The 18,120-nt window shown below is 41.2% G+C and overlaps 1 protein-coding gene and 1 non-coding gene across 2 annotated transcripts in view; both read left to right on the top strand.

The window, feature by feature from the left end:
* RP1 (RP1 axonemal microtubule associated) overlaps window positions 1-18,120 on the top strand; it is a 224,265-nt gene that overhangs the window by 111,199 nt on the left and 94,946 nt on the right. The window contains exons 22-23 of the mRNA XM_056112482.1: window positions 10,353-10,411; window positions 10,716-10,760. Coding sequence (XP_055968457.1) covers window positions 10,353-10,411; window positions 10,716-10,760 — 104 coding nt within the window. The remainder of the gene's footprint in view (window positions 1-10,352; window positions 10,412-10,715; window positions 10,761-18,120) is intronic.
* On the top strand, window positions 14,555-14,628 carry TRNAI-AAU (transfer RNA isoleucine (anticodon AAU)). The gene has a single exon. It is a non-coding gene; the product is annotated as a tRNA-Ile (tRNA).

Below are 18,120 nucleotides of genomic sequence, written 5' to 3' on the forward strand. Positions count from 1 at the left end.
TCCAATGCTTTTTCAGTTTCTCAGCTTTCTTTCTATAAGGGCACTCATCTTTATTCTGACTCACCCTTTTCCAATATGCTTTCCTCTTAGATTAATTATTGCTGTGAAACCCAAATATCATCATATCGGACGTCTTAAGTGGGCATGATCACTTGATCACTTGACATCCCGTTACTCATCGATTTGCTCAAGTGGGCACCAGTAAGGTCTCCATTCATTCCTGTCATGTGCTAGTGTAGCCCGATGGCATCTGGCCATTCTAGAAACATGAAGAGCCTCAAATCAATTGTTCAGGGTCTTGACAAAGTCTGACCATCTCGTGGGTGGTGGCCACGTGGTCTTTTGATATCCTGTGGAATCCAGTTGGTAATGGCTCTAGTCCAGCGGTCTTCTCTGAATCCCATTACGTGTCCAGTCCATCTGATTTTAGATGTCTTGGCAAACAAAACAGTGTCCCTGATTCTTGACCGTTGACGGAGGTCGGAACTCCGAATTCTTTCTCTCATTTGAGTGAAGTGGGTTACTCCAAGCATAGCTCTTTTGATTCCTCTTTGGGAGTCCCCCCCTACCCTGCCTGTCTGCTTCCATCAACTGAGAATAGGGATTCCACACAGAATACCCACCCTACTGATACCAGATAAATACCTCACCGATGAACCTCCACTACATCCACTATCTCCACTACCCAGCCGCCGCCACGCTTCAGGACGCTTTTCAGACTGTGCAGCCACTCATACCCATCTTGCAGGTTTGCAGCACCATATTTTATAGGGTTCAAATATGGTTTGAACCATGGGAACACCTGCAAGGGCAATTAAAGGCCTCCCCAAAAGCCTTTATCCCTCTCGGAGAGCATGGCTAGCTACCGAGAGTATCCCGCCTGCACGGCAGAGCCTGGCAAGCTATCCATGGCGTATTCGATATGCCAAAACCAGTAAGTACAGTGGGTCTCATTCCCCTGACCCTGAGAGAGCTACCAATATGACAGCATGAAGAAGGATGAGAAAGTGGGCATGAGTTTGGACAAAACACTGTTCAATCCAGCACATTATTTGATTGGATCCCACAAAGCGGTAGTCACTACCAGGTTTACTAGCATCAAACTGGAGAACTCTAGGCATTTCTAGATGTTCCCACAGACATTGCAGGATTGTAAATGTGAGGCCTTGACCCCAATAGTGGAATTCTTAAGCAGAGGCACCTACATCTGTGGAGACAGTGTCATTAATGAAGATCTTAATCTGTTTGGTCTAGGGGAGTCTTGGTTTGAGGCTGGCTGATAGCATAGTTCTCCAAGCTGAAGATGAAGAGTCCCAGAGACCTCTTCCCAACCCCCAACAGGAAAATGCTGTTGATGTGAGCCTGCGGGAGCACCTTTCTTTGAAATAACTGAATAACAGTCTCACCTAAGGCAATTCTAAATGGCGTGGTTGCAAGGAACAGAAAAGTGAACTGTGACAAAACGTGGCAACAAATGCCATTTTTCTTGATTTTCAAGGGGAGCACGGGAGGTGCTTTGTCTTCTCCAGCCCAGCTGTTGGCTGGTTGTGAGTGACCTGGTGTATGGCGAGCATGAGTTGGCTCAGTGTTCTTCAGAGTCAGCATTGCAGGGGACACGTTGGAAGTACTCCAGCTTCATTGCCGATTCAAGTTCCTTACTTTTTCCCTCTTTTTTAGAGAAAGGCTGAGATAATTTCTTTTGTGCAAACATGACAAAAAAAATGTCCAAACTCATCTCCGTTATGAGTAGACATACCATCAACTAATCCTGGATGATGGTGGTAGGTGAAATGCCGCCTCCTTTTCAGGACCTTGCTCATTACTTCCTACTCCTCAATGCCTTCTTCCCCGATCGCTGTAACGAGGGTCATTGCTCTGCTAAAACATTCGTGACCCTGTCAGAATGCAAGGCAAGACAGGCCTTGCATGCTGGCATGACAATCTGGAATCATCCATGGCAGCTAAAGCAAACCTCAGGCACACACTTTGGTAGTGGCCAGGTCTGAAGTCTGGCAGACACGGTCCTTCTGCCTCTCAGCTTTCTTCTTAGCTGGTGGGTGTGATGTCATCAGGGTCCCCGGAGGATCCTTGAGCCTCCCTGCAAGAGCCTGGACTCAGCTAGGGCCCCCCCCCAGGGGTGTTACTGATGAAGGAGCATGGATTCTGTCACCTCTGACAGAAAGCCTTTTCTGAGTTCATGGTTGAACTGTTACTCCCTACAACAAAGTACACGTGTTATGAAACTGCACTTACTGTCCTCGGTTATAGTGGTGTGTTCCTGCATTGGTCCTCTTTTCTCCTCAATGCTCAACAGGTGTTCCTCAGATCACACTGCTAACTTCTCTTTTCCCCTGCAGTCCCCATTCTAGATCCTGGGGAAGTCCCGGTCATGTCTTCATTCAGTTGAACTGAAGGTCAAAATCCTAAAGAAATCATGTCAAATGAGGGATTTAGAATTAGAATATGGAATGTAGATGTTTTCAGTATATCTCACCTCACTAAGGTATGCACAAACAAAATGATCACATAGTGATCGCATATTTAATTGCTAATTAATCCCATACTAAAGTGACCCTAAGAATTAGCCTAGGAATGTAAAAAATGACTATTGTCCACCTGGTAGAAGTTCTTATGAAAATATGATTATTTGTCTCAGAATATCTGAGTCTTGAGAAACGAGGTTGGCCCATTGCTCTCAAGGAGGGAGTTTTCTCTGGTTCTGTCTCTGTGGCATCAAGTATTGGTGGGGCTGGATCTTGATGCCAGTAATTCATAAGCAGAAGCAAGGCTGCTACTCACCTTTCTGCCCTCCCATCATAGTTATTCACAAAGCATTTCCCTCACTTCACTGCCTCTGCCTGCTCTTGTGGTTCTTCAGCAATTTTACACATGAAGCTTCGTGCTTTTAGGAGTTGCAATCAAGGCCCGTCTGTGTTCTTAACTTAGAGCCAAACATAGCTTGGTGCTCAGGAAGTGTGTGCTAAATTGGTGAACGTGTGAATCAATCAAAATCAAATTCTTATACAAAGCAGGGCTGAGATTAATATGGCTTGTTCTAGTGGCAGGAAATGTAAAATATAGGGTGTTCTATCTAAATGCAGTGGTTGGGTGTGCATCCCTATCGTGGTAGAGACCTTTGACACCTTGACCATGTGGGAAAATATTAGTTTGTGGTGTCAGATTTAGAATAAATGCATGTCATTTCTCTTTCCACATTCCTACCCCTGTCTTCCAACTCTTCCCAGTAAAGGACGTGTTTCTTCCTTCCCAGGAAATTCTCCAGAGAAACCCTCTTTGACCACACGAACCTTGGTTCATATTTTGTCCTTCCCTCTCTGCTTATTGAAATTCTTCTACGTTAAGGTACAGGACAAAGTTATCCTTGCCATAAAGCTTTTTCTGATTTCCAACCAGAAGTGAGCTCATCTTTACTGCCTTTTAAATTCTCCAATTCTTTTGGTTAGTATTCTAAGTAATACCACACGTTGTATTCCACTGTTAGTAAATTAGGTCATCTTGTGTGCTAGATAAAATCCTCTTAGGGATAGAAAGTCTCAAACATGTGATTTTATTGACTCTTAGATCAAGCAAGGGTTCGATCAATATGCAAAGGAAGAAAGAAGGACAGAATGAATGTGGGGAACCAGGGATTGAGGGTGGGATTGGGAAGGGCCGATGGGAATTAATTAGAAAATTTGGAAAACGTCTTCGATATCACTGAGTCGTTATATGAGTTCTTCCCTGAACATAATTCTTCCATTAAAATGAAAATTATTTAAATATTTGCATGTTTTAAAAATAATTCAGCCTATGTACCAATGGTTTTATTTCCTTTTCTAGGGCAAAGGGAAAATGTTATAGGTAGGAAAGGATGTTGGAATTTTTATCAAGTACAGAAATATAAAATACTATTTTTAAAGAGAGAAGCGAATAATAAAAATTATCATGAGACAGTGAGCAATCATTTAACTTCACTGACTTTTTTTTCCCTAAAAGAGGCCACTATTAATCATTCCTTGCTATTCTGAGCATGCATTTGTGCTGCTGCAGATTTCAGTCTCTTCTTTGTCACTTGTGCCATTCCTTGGTTGGAAAATGACAAGTTGTGATGGTGGGAAACTGACAGAATGAGGCCCAGGAATGAGTCTTGCCCGTTTTTTGCAATGAGGATGGAGGCATAGAGGCTTCTTACGAGCATTTAGTAGTTCTTTTGTCATTTTCCATGTGAATGAGCGGTTGCCACATTTAAATTGTATTTCAGGCAAAAATGATCTCATCCTCCCTTTAATGCCCGCTTTCCCACCCAACACAGCCAAAATATTTTAGAACTTCATGCTCAAATACATCTATGTTTGTCCAATGCACAAAGACTTAGATACATTATTTCTGCATTTGTGTTTTCTAATTAATCCCATGAATGGGAACTACTGGTGATTTGAGACTATTGCTTTGCTGGTGCCTGCATAATAAAAAAGCAATTTTTTTATTTGCTTTGTATTCCATTCCCTTAATATCTTTATGTCTTTCTTAAACTATATTATTCAACTAGTTCTATCTAGTCACTGACATGGGAGCAGTCTCTGTTCTAATCCAAATAAAAACAATAACAACAATAAAATCATGCACAGTCCCCAGTGATGAGTCTCTTTTGCAGCATATTCTGGGATAGGAGTTGAAGGCTGGGTGTGAAAGTGTCTTGGCAGATCAATAGATACAGAGGAAAATGTGCCTGTGTTCAAATATGTCTCCTGCAGAGCAATTAGAACCTATTATTTGGAAATGATTCGTGAATGAAGATCTGGTAGCCATTATAAAATACCATTAAAAAATACCTATAGAATATTCTGTACATTGGGAATTAACATTTCACTCAATTTATTTATTTTTCCATTGGGGGCCATACCCTGCTATTTTCGGGGATTAGCTCTGAACTCAGGCATGACTCCTGGTAGGCTCAGGGTCTATAGGAGGTGCTGGGGATTGAACCCGGGTTGGCTGCTCCAGCCCAATGTTTTACTCATGTTGAATATTCATGCCTGTTTGCCCAATGTTTTATTTGTAATCCAGAATAACATCTGGGATTTTCAAAGTAAGTAACAGCCTGCTGGGTATTATTTAACCTACCAGTGTACTTGTAAGTATATTTTATTAAGCAGTAGTTAAATATCAAAAGTAACAAGAAAAAAATGATATGTTTTTCTTCGATTTCCCTCTTCGTCTTTGAAGCTGTGTGCCGTTAACAACTATATTATAGACACCCAAAACAAAGAACACACACAATGATCTATGTATTGCAACTAAGACAGTGGACTGAATTTGTGCGAAAAAAAAGGTATTTAGAGACTTTTCTTTTACCAAAAAAGTATGTTATATTTGATATGCCAAACACAGTAACAACAAAGTCTCCAATGGAGACGTTACTGGGCCCGCTCGAGCAAATCGATGAACAACGGGAGGACAGTGACAGTGATATCAAATAAAAAGGAAAGTCTTAAAATAAAAATGAAATCTTAAGGGGAAATACTTTCAAATGTCACTATTGAAAAGTAGGTCAAATTTAAATGCCTACTTTATTTTCCTTTTCCTGTGGAGTAGAAGCCAGAGGGCCAGAGAGGTAGTAGAGGGGTTAAGGCAGTTTCCTTGCACATGGCCCATCCCAGTTTGATCTCTACTACCCCAGGCAGTCCCCTGAATGCTATCAAGAGTGATCCCTGAGCACGGAGCCAGGAATAAGCCCTGAGCAAGATGGGTGGAACCTTAAAAACAACAGCAATAACAAAAGAAGCTAAGACTCAAAGTGGAATCTATTAAATATCTTGAATACAGTAAAAGAAATATTCAACAGAATGTAAATGAAAAATTAGGACATGATTCATTTCCCAAATATATTTGGAACTCCTAAAGCTTCCTGGGTCTGGCACATTTCGCAACTTGGGGAAATTTCTGGCTGTCATTTCTTTAGGTAAGAAATCTGCCCTTTCTTTCTTTTCTTCTGGTATCTCTGTGTTGTGAAAGTTTTCCTTTTGATGCCGTTTCAGATAGTTCTGCCATTACCGCTATTGTCTTTTTTATTCTTTTCCTTTTGCCCATTTCTGTTTTTTTTTTGTAGCGTTAATTCCTTTATTTTTGAATACTTTGATTCAGCTCTTTTGCTATTCCCATTCTGCGTTCAGCTCCTGTTCCGTATCTTTGTCATTAAAATGCTGTATTCGTTAGTTATATGATTTATTTTGGACTTTGTATCAAAATTTCTCCCACACGCTCTTTGTTGACGTTCTCTTCCACGAACTTGCTCATTTCCAAGAGTAATTCCAACTCTTGCTTTGAAGTCTTCTTCAGGGAGACTGCATCCCTCTTTCATAGCCTGCATTCTTGCCAGGCTGTCTCACTGATCCATCGTCATCTCCTCATAATGTGTTGATCCCTCGGAAGCCAGCCTGGGACTATGTTTCAGCATGTCTGTGTGGTGAGCAGGTGACAAAGTCACCAGTGACAAGCGGCTGTCAGGTTCTCATGGAGAACTGGGGGTAGGTTGGTGAACTCATGCATGTGAGTTTAAGAGGAGCTGGGGCCCAGATCCAGCCGGCAGCGGTGTTCTCTCTGGGACTGCCAAGGAGTCTCGCTACTCAAATGCCACCTAGGGAGCAGAATAGGCATTAGAATCTCTAACTAAAGAGCTATTCTTTGAGAAACGCAAGAGGTGTTTTCCCTCTCGCCGTGTATGGTTTATGAATCCGTAGAAATTATCTTAGGTATCCAGTTCTCAAACGTTTCTGAGGCTTTTAGGGCCATGTCCTTGCTTTAGTATATAATATGTTCTGAAAATTAAACAAGAAAAAACCGTAAGTCACACCAGAGATTTTCTCTCAGTGAACTAAGTAAGTGACAAGACTCTCATGTGTTTAGAACATTTGTTAATTGGTCAGCTAGTAAACCTTTGTTGCTTTCAGTGATTAGAAATTTTCTTGAGATTTTTTTTTCTTTTTGGGTCACACCTGACGATGCTCAGGGGTTACTCCTGGCTCTACCTTCAGGAATTACTGCTAGTGGTGCTCAAGGGACCATCTGGGATGCTGGGAATAGAACCCGGGTCGGTTGCATGCAAGGCAAATGCTCTACCCGCTGTACTATCACTCTAGCCCCTAGAGGAGAATTTTTTTAGAATGTAGAATTTTTTAAAGGACAACTGAAACTTTGATTTCATGAAATCCAAAAATGAGGGGCCAAGTGATAGCATAGTAGGTAGAGGACTTGCTTTGCACACAGTACACCAGTGTTTGATTTTCAGCATTTCCCTGTGGTTCTCTGGGCCCACCAGGAGTGATTCCTGAGCACAGAGTGAGGAGAACCCCCCCTGAGCACCTTTGCATGTGGCCCCCAAAACAAACAAAGAACTCAAAAAGAACAAAGCTAGACATTACAATCTAGAAGATCACCCGAGAGTCATTGACTCACTTTGTATTTTCAAGTGGTCTCTTAACCAAAAATCTCGGTTTTTCTCTCTGTCGACAAAATTCTTCTGGAATGTTCTTATCTCCCATATGTTTGGTTTGCATCTAATTTTGAGATACAAAGTGTCACTTAACCTTAACTACAATGTACCGGGAGGTCTCAGTTTACAGTGACATTTGATGACATTTTGGTCAACATTTTGAAAGAACATCAAATTGGCTGACCTGGGTTCAGACATCCATCGGTGCATCAGTCAGCTAGAATGAGAGTCAGAATCTCAGGTACAAACATTGCTATGCAAGCCTGCAATAATAGGGGGAGGTGACAATCATCCAAAAATATTTTTTACGATGCCAATTATGCACAGGGTATTGTGTTTGGCAATAGTGAAATACATGAACAACAGTAAAATACACTAACCACTTATAACATATCAGATAACAAACTTTTTTTTGGAGGGGTCAAGAGGTTCTAAATATATATATATATATTTTTTAATTTTATTTTTGAATCACTGTTAGATACAGATTTATAAAGCTGATCATAGTTGGGTTTCAGTCATACAGTGTCCCAACACCCACCCCACCACCAGGGTACATTTTCCACCACCCGTGTCCCCAGGTTCCCTCCCGCTACCCTTCCTGTCTGTCATGCAGGCACTTTCCTTCAGTCTGTCTGTCTGTCTGTTTCTCCTTCTTGGGACATTACGGTTTGCAATACAGGTACTAAGAAGCTATTCTTTACATCTTTATATCAAAGAAACATTGTAGATATCTATTTACTGCAAAATGGGATGCATAAGCCAGAATAAAACAATACTGAAGGGCTGGAGTGATAGCACAGCGGGTAGGGTGTTTGCCTTGCATGCAGCCGACCCGAGTTCGATTCCCAGCATTCCCATATGGTCCCCTGAGCACCGCCAGGAGTGACTCCTGGGTGCAGAGCCAGGAGTAACCCCTGTGCATCGCCGGGTGTGGCTCAAAAAGCAATAAATAAATAAACAAATAAATAAAATCAAAACAATACTGAATAATTAGGAAATAGGTAAGTATGAAGTCTGGAGGAGGAAAAATACTGTGGGATGATGTGGCAGGTAGAAAACTGGATCTCTCGGAGCTTTTAAGATCTGAACACGTCAGCTGAGTGCTCACTGCTCACTTACATTCGAGTCGCTGGTATCATCTGGTGACCGCAAAGCCAGTGGGCAGGCCTAGTCCCAGAGCTCAGCCTCTGAGTTTCCTGGCAGGCTCGTTCCCGCATGGGACCCACTCCTTGCTCTCTTTGGGCGCATCTTCCTGTGCAATCACCAAATGCGATCACAGCTCTGGACCACTGCCACGTTGTCTCTCCCTCTGGGACCATCCTTGCCTCTTCCAGACATCTTCAAACATCCGCTTACCATTCAATCTTCTATAACAAAGTGTTCAAGTCTCACCTCTTCACTGAACTTTCTTCTTCATTCCTTCTTCTTCCCGCTCTTGCCAATCACCATTCGTCTGTCCTCATCTCCATCTGCATCTCCACACCATTGACGCTTGGTCCTATCTTTACATATCCATTTCCTACCACACTCTGAGTGCCTTCAGTTCAGGCTTCTGGTCTCTGTTTTTCTTCTTGCATCCCCAGAAAGTGCCCTGCCCCAGGACTTTCTGTGGTTATTGAATAGATCAGGGAGAAAATGGAAGTATGTCTAAATAAGGAATAACAATAACTTTGATTATGGTATAATAGTAAGACTTATATACTAATTAATAATGTCACTGTTGCTGTTCTAGGGGCCGGAGCGATAGCACAGCAGGTAGGGCGTATCCCTTGCATGTGGCCTACCCAGGTTCGATCCCCGGCATCCCATATGGTCCCCCAAGCACCGCCAGGAGTAGTTCCTGAGTGCAAAGCCAGGAGTAACCCCTGAGCATTGCTGGGTGTGACCCAAAAAAGAAAAAAAAATAAATGAAATAAATTGGCTTCTTTAAAAAAAATACTAATAATGTCACTGTCACTGTCCTCCCATTGTTCATCGATTTGCTCGAATGGGCCCAGTAACATTGTGAGACTTGTTGCTTTTTTTGGCATATGGAATACATCAGGGGTAGCTTGCCAGGCTTTGCTGTGCGGGTGAGATACTCTCAGTAGCTTGCCGGGCTCTCCGAGAGGGGCAGAGGAATCGAACCTGGGTCTCCTGGGTTGGCTGCATGCAAAGCAAATGCCCTACCCGGTGTGCTATTGCTCCAGCCCACTAATTAATAATACATAAAATATTTTTACATCACCATTCATTTCAGCTTCACCACATCTCTGTGAAGAAGGGGATCTAGAGAAGGAATCTAGTCAGAAGGGAGCAGGAGTAGAGAGCCACATAAGTAATGACATTGGCTTGCTAAATTTAGTCCAGGTGTTTCTGCAACAAAGATGCTGTATCACAGGAGTTGGAAAGCTGCTGGATGCAATCGCTCAGGTCTTTTAATTAATCATGTTGTTAGTGGATATGTTGATATTGGTGGGATTTAACTTAGTGGGTCAAGTTCCCCTCAAGTCTTGGGGCAGGCCGTGTTATCAAGGTTAGTGCAGGTGTCAGACACTGAGTGTTTGCTTGTGTTGCAGCTTAGTCTGGGGCTATTCCAGTGGCACTGAAGACGCAGATTCCAACGCCATTGTTTGAGAACTGACAAACTGGAGAGGGAGCTAGTTAGCATACTAGGCTAGCAATTCGTATACTCTATTCTTGAAGCCACCGTTCTGATGTCATTCTTACCGTCATGTGGAGTGCACAGAAGACTGGAATGCACTTGACATTCTAAAAGCTATTTTTATAGTTATCATTTAACTTGCAAAATTAATGCAGAATCAAGCTTAATGTAAAAATTACCAAAAAATTAATTTTTCCCCTTTTCTTTCCTCAGATGGCTTCCCTTTATGTCTGCGGGCATAATTCATTCAGAAATTGAACTTTATCTGCAAGGTGAGAATCATTGAGAACATATGAAGAAAGTACAAGATAATTCTGGTACAACTGGACACCAAGGAACATTCTCCAGTTTCCCAGAATGTCCCTTTTGATTAACATTGGATTTATAGTTGCTCCTCACATTGAAAATAAATGCATATATAAAGACATATCTTGGCAATGGCGTTTATCCTACGGTAGTTAAGATCAACCTAAGGATTCACTGTGAAAGAGTTAAATTCACACTTCTTTTTTTCTCCCACTTATAATGTCATCAGACTGATCTATTATTAACTGCACTTCACTTTTATTTTTGCAGAAATGCAAATAAATCATCAACCTAAAATACAAGAGGAAGCAAATGGTAAATGTTGTTACCACTTTTCATCTTTTTCGCGTCTAAAATCTTTCTTCTTTTTCAATATTACCTTTCTCCAAAAATTTATAGTATATCCTTGTTGAGGTTAATATTGATTGAAGATAATTGACATGACTAGAGGAGCAAACATCTAATTTTAATTATATTTGTAAAGAAACTAACATGAGCAATATTAGTCTAACAGATGTTTCTACATATTTTTCTCTTCAGTAAGTATTTGGGGATGAAATCATCTTTTTCAAATGATTAATTTCTATCAAATGCAGTTTTTAATAAACTAATATTACATACTGATATCTCAGTTTTCTTTTTATGTCCAGATGAGCTTTTCCATTAGATTGTCTTCCAATCAATCTGTAACTTTGTTATGAATATTTTATGTTCTAAAGTGGAACTGAATAAACAGATAAATTTAGATTACTAATTACATACCAGTGAACAAACATTTATGTTTTTAAAAAAACGTTTTACTGTATGACTCAATTTGAAATTAGACAAGGGTTAATTAATGCTAACATTATTATATTCATAAAATTCTCTGCTGATGGGATTTGCCCAAATGCAAACACTTCATGTCCACTCCAACCCCGTTCAACTAGCTTTTGCATTTGCCGAAATTAAAAACTATATTTTTTGCTTCTATTTTAAATTTTTCTTTTTCTTTTTGTAGTGCTGGACATGAAACCCAGGGCTTCCCACCTGCAAGGCCAGTGCTCTGCCCCTGAGCTAGATCCCTGAGCTTATTTAATTTTATATATTTATTTATAAAGGAAAGCCAGTGTCTGTGTCAGGCTGTAAATAAGGGTCTAATTTTGCTAGTGATGGAGGAACTCTTAGTAATTTTCATAGGCCTTTAAAGATTTGTGTCTTACAACATATCCGTAAGTTTTTTTCTTTCTGCTTCTTGGGTCACACCCAGCGATGCTCAGGGGTTACTCCTGGCTCTGCACTCAGGAATTACTCCTGGTGGTGCTCGGGGGACCATATGGGATGCTGAAAATCGAACCCGGGTTGACGGCATGCAAGGCAAATGCTCTCTTTGCTGTTATTGCTCCAGCCCCAAATATCTGTAATTAATATGGTAAATTACCCATTATTTTCAGAACGTGGTGAGGTATATATGAATAATATAAATAATACAGTCTGACAGTTTTAAAGTGAAGATTTTAATTAAGGATGAAAAAGTTTTCAGTCCTAAATTGATAACAACCATTAAAATGAGGGAGTTTATGTAGACGCTAGTGGGACATACTCTAACAATGTAATTTTCATCAAAAATATTCCAAAATATTTCGTAATTATTTTATTTTTGGCTGATTTTTAAAACTCATGAAAATATCTTAAATTTTTATTATATATCTAGATTAATCACAGATCTTTATCATGAGATACTGTCATTATTTGTGATTGTCCCTTTTCCTTTTAACCTCATTTTTAAATTCTAAAGAATGTGACATAATAAACTTTCTTTAGATCCGTTTTGAATGATCTGTAATGACAGCCGTATTTTATGTGAGTAGTGACGTAACTTTCCTTGTCCTAAATGTTATTTAGTTGTCTGGCACACGTGGAATAGAAGCAGTAATGGTGACATTTAGAGTGAACACTGATACTATTTGCTATGAATGGTTTAAATAGTGTAATAAATCTTTGGGGGATGGCCAGGGGGGCCCCGATGGATCTTCCCCTAGCTGCCTGTGATTCGGGGCGCTCCCCCAACCGGGGCGGCCCGGGCCATGGGGCAGACGGTGGACGAAGCGAGGGCCAGGCTGGTTGGTGATCAGTGGCCGTTTATTCCATTCTTCCCACGAGCCTGCCCCAGTCTCTCTGAGCCTCCTATTCTGGTCTCACACAGCTCCTCATTCCCGTCTCCTCCTGTCTCTACCGCTCAGCTCTCTGTGCTCCATCTCGTAGCTTGGGATCTCTGTTTCTCCACATGCTCCTGTATTCTTCTTCTACATTCTTCTCTCTGTCCCCCTTGCTAGCCTCTCTGCAGTCCATCTTGCCACCCTGCTCTTTTCTCTCTCCAGCTCTTGTCTTTCCAACTCCCCAGCACTCTGGGTTGACGCTGCACCCAGTCAGGTAGCAAAATCAACATAAGAAAGTCCTTCCTGGCTGCCCCAGGCAAAATACCTCCTAAGGTGTTTTTCTCCTTGACTCAGTCCAATAACTATCAACATCTTAATACTAGTTATTTTTGTATCGACACAGTAAGAGATACCATTGAAGCTTGGAGGGCAGCTCTCCTGGGAACATCTTGCCACAGACTCAGACTACAGAGTTCAGACCAGATTAATCATTCCTAACCCTAGCAGGGTCCGAGTCTAGTTATTACTTTTTGGATCATGACAGCATTTGTCCATGACCAAGCTCTTAACTTATAGTTAAGCATTGTGACACTTTGGCCAGGCCCATCTCGATGCCAGGGTAGCACATAGCTTACCGCTTGCCCTGGTTCCATCCAGTCCCTTGTCGGGACCCTGCTTTTGGGGATGCTAAAGGAAGTAAAGGCAGCTGAGGCTTAGGTGAGAGAACAGATGCCCAGGAGGGAAATATCACTGAGAGTCACATTACAAAAGCATAGCCTATAATGTCTTCTTGTGTCCATAGAAAAAGGACATTGCTCTGAATAAACTATGCAAAGGACTTAGGGAGAAGAGAAAAATAATATTTGCAAGTCAACAGAGCACAAAGAAAGAAGTTACAAATAAACACAGAGGAATGGGAGCACTGTGATGGGAGTAACCCGATATACCTAAACTACCTGAGGCTATGAAGGAAGGACAAAACAGTGTTATCCTACAAAATATTTCAGATATATTAATTTATTTAATTCACAGGTAACCATGAGGTAGATGGCATCATTATTCCACGTCTGCAGGCAATAAAATGGAATGGCATTTTTTTTAACTTGCCTAAAGTCACATAAATGGTCCCATACATGTTTAGATCCTGAATCCAAATGGTTTAGAATGTGTATGAATGTCTTTTATGTCTTTGGATTTATTTTGTTGCATTATTTTTTTAAGAACTTGATATTTAGCCTTTAACCCTGTTGTAGACCCAACTGAAAGTATTTTTAACCATCAAGGGATTCTACATTTGTTACTATTCTTATTTATCTTTTATAAAATACCAAAAACCTTTGTGGAAATACACTTGGTTTATTGCAACGATACTTATTTTTGTCATCATTATTATTTTTTGTCAGTGGGAAGTTTTTATTTCCTTGAGAAGGAAATGTCATACAAAAGTTATTTTTTTTCTCCAAATTCTCCAGACTTTCATATATTATTTTTAAGTTGGTTTCAAAAATATCCCAGAAAGCTGGCTAGAAGCATTTGAGACCTCATTAAGTCAGAAAGTCAGTAAAGGAAAGAACTGGTGTGGATTTAGCTCTCAGTCATCCTTAGAACCCGCTCCTCCTTGAAGACACAGCCTCCGACATGGACTCAAATCTTCCTAATTCAAGGGCCTTTGAAATTCTTGAAACACCTTCTTGTGTATTTACGACCAATGCCAACCCTACCGGATCGTTATTAGTCACTTGGTGGAGTGTCTGTGGGTCAGTGTTTCAGATAAGCATCTATGAGTTTTGTGGCTGACATGTCATGGCTCGCTGCATTAGTCCCGGTACAGTCTGGAACTGGAGTGTCATGTACCAGCGGGTGTCAAAGGGACGAGAGAAGTCCATGCACAGACAAGGTTGGAACCCGTGGGAGGAAGATGAGGTCTTCTCAGCAGATGCCAGATTTTTTTTTAAAAATTTTTATTAGGCTGGCCGGTTAGCTCAGTTGGTTAGAGCGTGGTGCTAATAACGCCAAGGTCGCGGGTTCGATCCCCGTACGGGCCACTAATCCTTTGGCAGGAGCGATAGCACAGCGGGTAGGGCATTCGCCTTACAAGCGGCCAACATGGTCGACCCGAGTTCGATTCCTCCGCCCCTCTCGGAGAGCCCGGCAAGCTACCGAGAGTATTCAATATGCCAGACACAGTAACAACAAAGTCTCCAATGGAGATGTTACTGGGCCCGCTCGAGCAAATCGATGATCAACGGGAGGGCCTTTACCTTTTACCTATTAGTGAAACACCATGAGGTACAGTTGTAGACTTAGAAATTTTTGTGCTCAGGTTTCAGTTATACAATGATCGAGTACCCATCCCTCCACCAGTGCCCATTTCCCACCACCACGGATCCTAGTATCCCTCCCACCCCCTAATCCCCCTATACCACCCTGTCTCTGTGGCAGGGCATTCCCTTTTGTTCTCTCTCTCCTTTTGGGTGTTGTGGTCTGCAAAAGAGGCATTGAGTGGCAATCATGTTTGGTATAGAGTCTACTTTCAGCATGCATCTCCCATCCTGAGTGGATCTTCCCAACACCCTTTATTTGGTGCTGCCTTCTCTATCTGAGCTGCTGTTACCCCTAGAGTGTGCAAGATGCCAGATTCTTGCTGAGACTTTTGTTTCCAGGAAACCTCCTCAAGGATTTTCTGGGGAAGAAGTGTCTGCCCTGCACGCTACTGATCCCGGTTCGATTCCCAGCATCCCACATGGTCCCCGAGTACCACCAGGAGTAATTCCTGAGTGCAGAGCCAGGAGTAACCCCTGAGCATCGCTGAGTGTGACTCCTCCCTCCATAAAAAAGACGAAAAAAGCCAAGGATTTTCCCCCTGGAAAAGCACTGAGGGAATGGGTGTAATGCTTCCCACTGTCATTGTTTAACTTTTGTCACTTTGTTTCCTAATCTCAACTGGCCAGTCTTTCCATAGTCATCTGTGCTGCATTAGTTCTAGAACATTCATTCACACTTTTCTCTGGTTGAGGCAGAATGCCTAGAATTCACAAGCTAATGGGATAGAATCGACGGGACTCTTCAGTAATGCTGTGAGTTGAGTTTCTTCGGAGTTCCCAAGAGCTCTGCAGAAACACTGGTGAGGAAAGTGATTTTTAAGCATATGATACTTCAATACGTTGAAGTATCGTATACTTAAAAATCAACTGACAATAACTTTGTAAATCATAGTTCTTTAATAAAAACTTAAAAAAAATGAAAAAGAAATATTGCCACAAAGAAACTACTCTTAACCGATTTGCCTTTAGAGACTGGATATCACCAAATGTCCCCTGGGGGCAAAAAAATCTACCTTCCCTCCAACCTTGGTTGAGAACTGACTGAGAGAATAGTGACCAGGGCAAATCTCTGTGCCTTGGTTTCTTTATTGTAAGATTAAAAACAATAATAGAAACCACTGGGTAGTAATGAAGATTAGTTAAAGTAATATCTATAAAGCACCCTGGCTGTTTTAGGGAGGGGTTGGGCCATACCCAGTGGTTCTTAGGGGCCACTCCTGGCTCTGTCCTCGGGAGTTACTTGTTGATTGTGCATTGGGAACCACGTGGTTCTGAGGATTGAACCTGGGGTCAGCCATACACAAAGGAAGCAACTCAAAACTCTGTACTCCCTCTCTGGCCCTAAAGCACCTCAAAGAAAACCTGGTACACCCGATGTATCCAGTGAAAGTTCAATTTTATTGTGTTTATCTTCTTTTTTTGGAGACCACATCTAGCAGCTCTCTGGGGCTACTCAAGAACAGTGCTCAGGGGTTGCATCCTATAGTACTCAGGAGGATGTAGCTTGCCTAAGATAGAATTTGGGCTTCCTGCATGCAAAGCTTATGATCATCTGTTTCTCTGACCCTACTGTTCATTTCTAAAGATTATTTTCTCTTTTGATGATAAAATTCATCACGAGTCTTGAGTATCTGTGGGAGTTCCAGCCATCATTAGGCTGGTTCTTCTCTTGAGCCCTGTAAAGTAGAAGAATATCCTTTAACCATCCTTAGAAACAAAAAGTAGCACACACTGCACTGTCCTCCCATTGTTCATCGATTTTCTCAAGCAGGCACCAGTAACGTCTCCATTGTGAGACTGGTTACTGTTTTTGGCATATTGAATACCTCACAGGTAGCTTTGCCTGGCTCTGCCGTTGGGGCAGAATATTCTCTGTAGCTTGCTGGACTCTCCGAGAGGGGCAGATGAATCGAACCCAGGTCAGCTGTGTGCAAGGTAAACACCCTACCTGCTATACTATCGCTCCGGCCCAGAAACAAAAAAGTAATACAAAGAATTAAAGAAATCACAAGAGACTCATCCTAAAGCAATAGCAACACAAAATAATGAACAGATTCATTTCTCTTAGTGTTTTGTGGTTGTTTTCTGGACTCAAAGAGGAAGGAAAAAGGAACATTGTTTAAAACCATTTATTCTGGGGAGCACAACTATTGCTAATTCTGCATTAAATTTATCCCATCTCCTGTTAGCTGGAATATAATTTCCCTTTTGCTTTATGAATATAATAGGATTAATGATATTTGTCTCTTGGAAGAATAAAAAATTGGTGAAAAGCTCAAAATTAAAAAAAAAACTTATGATCCACTTATGAGGTTTTATTTTGAAACCCTTGTGAGTTTATACATAGAATTGTTTGAAGATAAAATTATCAAAAATTCTGACAAAGAAGCAAATTATTTTACTTACAATGTCTTTGCTAACTCTCATTTACATATATTTGCATGCCTTCAAAATGTGGGTATAAGGTCAAACGTTATTTCTACTATGTTTGTGTTATTAATAAGGTCAATATTATGTTTATTATCTTTGTGCTATTAAGAAGATTGATTATTAGGTAAATAACAGTGTCCTTGTACTTTGTAAAAAGTTGGCACTTTATCAGAAGGACTCTCCCTTTTCATGATATAATGATATATTTTACTGAAAAAATGGTATATTCTACCGAAATATTAATAATACCGTATTTTTTCCCTGCAAACATGCAGATGTTCTTTTCAAAATGCACCTTAATTCATTTAGGGAAGGTTACGATAAACCAGGATTATAGTACATATTGTGACCACAGTATATATAATATCTATATAGGTTTTGGGTCACACCAGGCCATGTTCAAGGCTTACTCCTCCTGAGCACAGACCCAGGAGTAAGTCCCAAGCAAGGCAGAATATGGCTCCATCCCCTCCATAACAAAAATTAATCAAGCAGCATTTATTTATTTAATTTTATTTTTTTATTAGCGAAACACCACGAGGTACAGTTATAGACTTACAAATTTTTGTGCTTGGGTTTCAGTTATACAATGATCAAGTACCCATCCCTCCACCAGCGCCCATCCTCCACCACCACGGGTCCCAGTATCCCTCCCACCCCCCACCCCCCATCCCACCCTGCCTCTGTGGCAGGGCATTCCCTTTTGTTCTCTCTCTCTCTGCTTTTGGGTTCTGTGGTTTGCAAGAGAGGCATTGAGTGGCAATCGTAAGATCAAAGTGGATT

Source organism: Sorex fumeus, unplaced genomic scaffold (assembly GCF_029834395.1).
Source record: "Sorex fumeus unplaced genomic scaffold, SorFum_2.1 ptg000002l, whole genome shotgun sequence".
NCBI classification, from domain to species: domain Eukaryota; kingdom Metazoa; phylum Chordata; class Mammalia; order Eulipotyphla; family Soricidae; genus Sorex; species Sorex fumeus.